At 53.3% G+C, this 861-nt stretch overlaps 1 protein-coding gene across 1 annotated transcript; it reads right to left on the reverse strand.

Moving 5' to 3' along the window:
* Positions 1-209: 209 nt before the first annotated feature.
* On the reverse strand, positions 210-770 carry AURANDRAFT_69172 (hypothetical protein; the record flags this gene model as incomplete). Its single annotated transcript, XM_009044926.1, has 2 exons — positions 210-383; positions 620-770. Coding segments are annotated over 2 exons (325 nt in total), but the record flags the coding sequence as incomplete, so codon positions are not given.
* Between the last annotated feature and the right edge of the window lie 91 nt (positions 771-861).

An 861-nucleotide genomic window follows, 5' to 3' on the forward strand; every position in this document is an offset into this window, starting at 1 on the left:
CCACAGGTCGGATGTGCTGCGGTAGCTGCTCCCTGAAGAGGTTTATTACTTTCCTTCGGAACTCTGTCACGGCTTTTCGACTCGACGATCCGCCTAGAAAGCAGATGTTCAGTGATCCTGGGCAGATCGACTCTATTATATATTTATGGCCTTTGAAAAAGTGACCCCCAAAACTCATATTTTGGCTGTCTGAAATGACCCCCCAACACTTAATATTGGGCTCTACAAGTAACCGTACCAGCTTGCTCGAGTTGCATCACCACATCTCGCGCGGTTTTGTCATTACTTGCGAGGAGACGATGAATATGTCGTGCATCGACTGCGTGCAGCACTTCGTCTGTGACGAGGCGCTGCATCACCTCAGCTACTGAAATTCCCAGCCGCTGAATGAAAGTATTCTCTATCTCTCCCATTGGCGTACTGAACGATGCAGCCGGTCGTATCCTCGGCTTCTTCCGGCCTGTCCGCGATTTAGTTCGCCGCAAGCGTGCAGTTGGCGTATCCGGCAAAGTTGTCATCCTATGGGTAAGTATGTGGCCAGAACGACCGGGGGGGAGGCAGGGGGCGTCGTGCACGGTGCACCGCGCAGGGACTGCATTGTGCCACCAGAGTTGCTTACTGGCTCTGCAGATTCGATTTGATATCCTTGATCCCTGGAAGTCATTGCAGCCACAGAATTTGACTCCGCAAGGCTACCATTACAGCGACGCTGGATCTCAGGCGATGAGCACGACTGGGCCATCGCTCGATAAGTATCACTCTTTGTCGACCTGGGGGAGGTTTTCGCGGTCCCTGATACGCGAAGCTTCGACTGTAGCTCCTCTACGCGTCGCCGCAACGCCCTCAGTTCCCGAACATTCT

This window comes from Aureococcus anophagefferens (assembly GCF_000186865.1).
Source record: "Aureococcus anophagefferens unplaced genomic scaffold AURANscaffold_1055, whole genome shotgun sequence".
In the NCBI taxonomy this organism is placed as follows: Eukaryota; class Pelagophyceae; order Pelagomonadales; family Pelagomonadaceae; genus Aureococcus; species Aureococcus anophagefferens.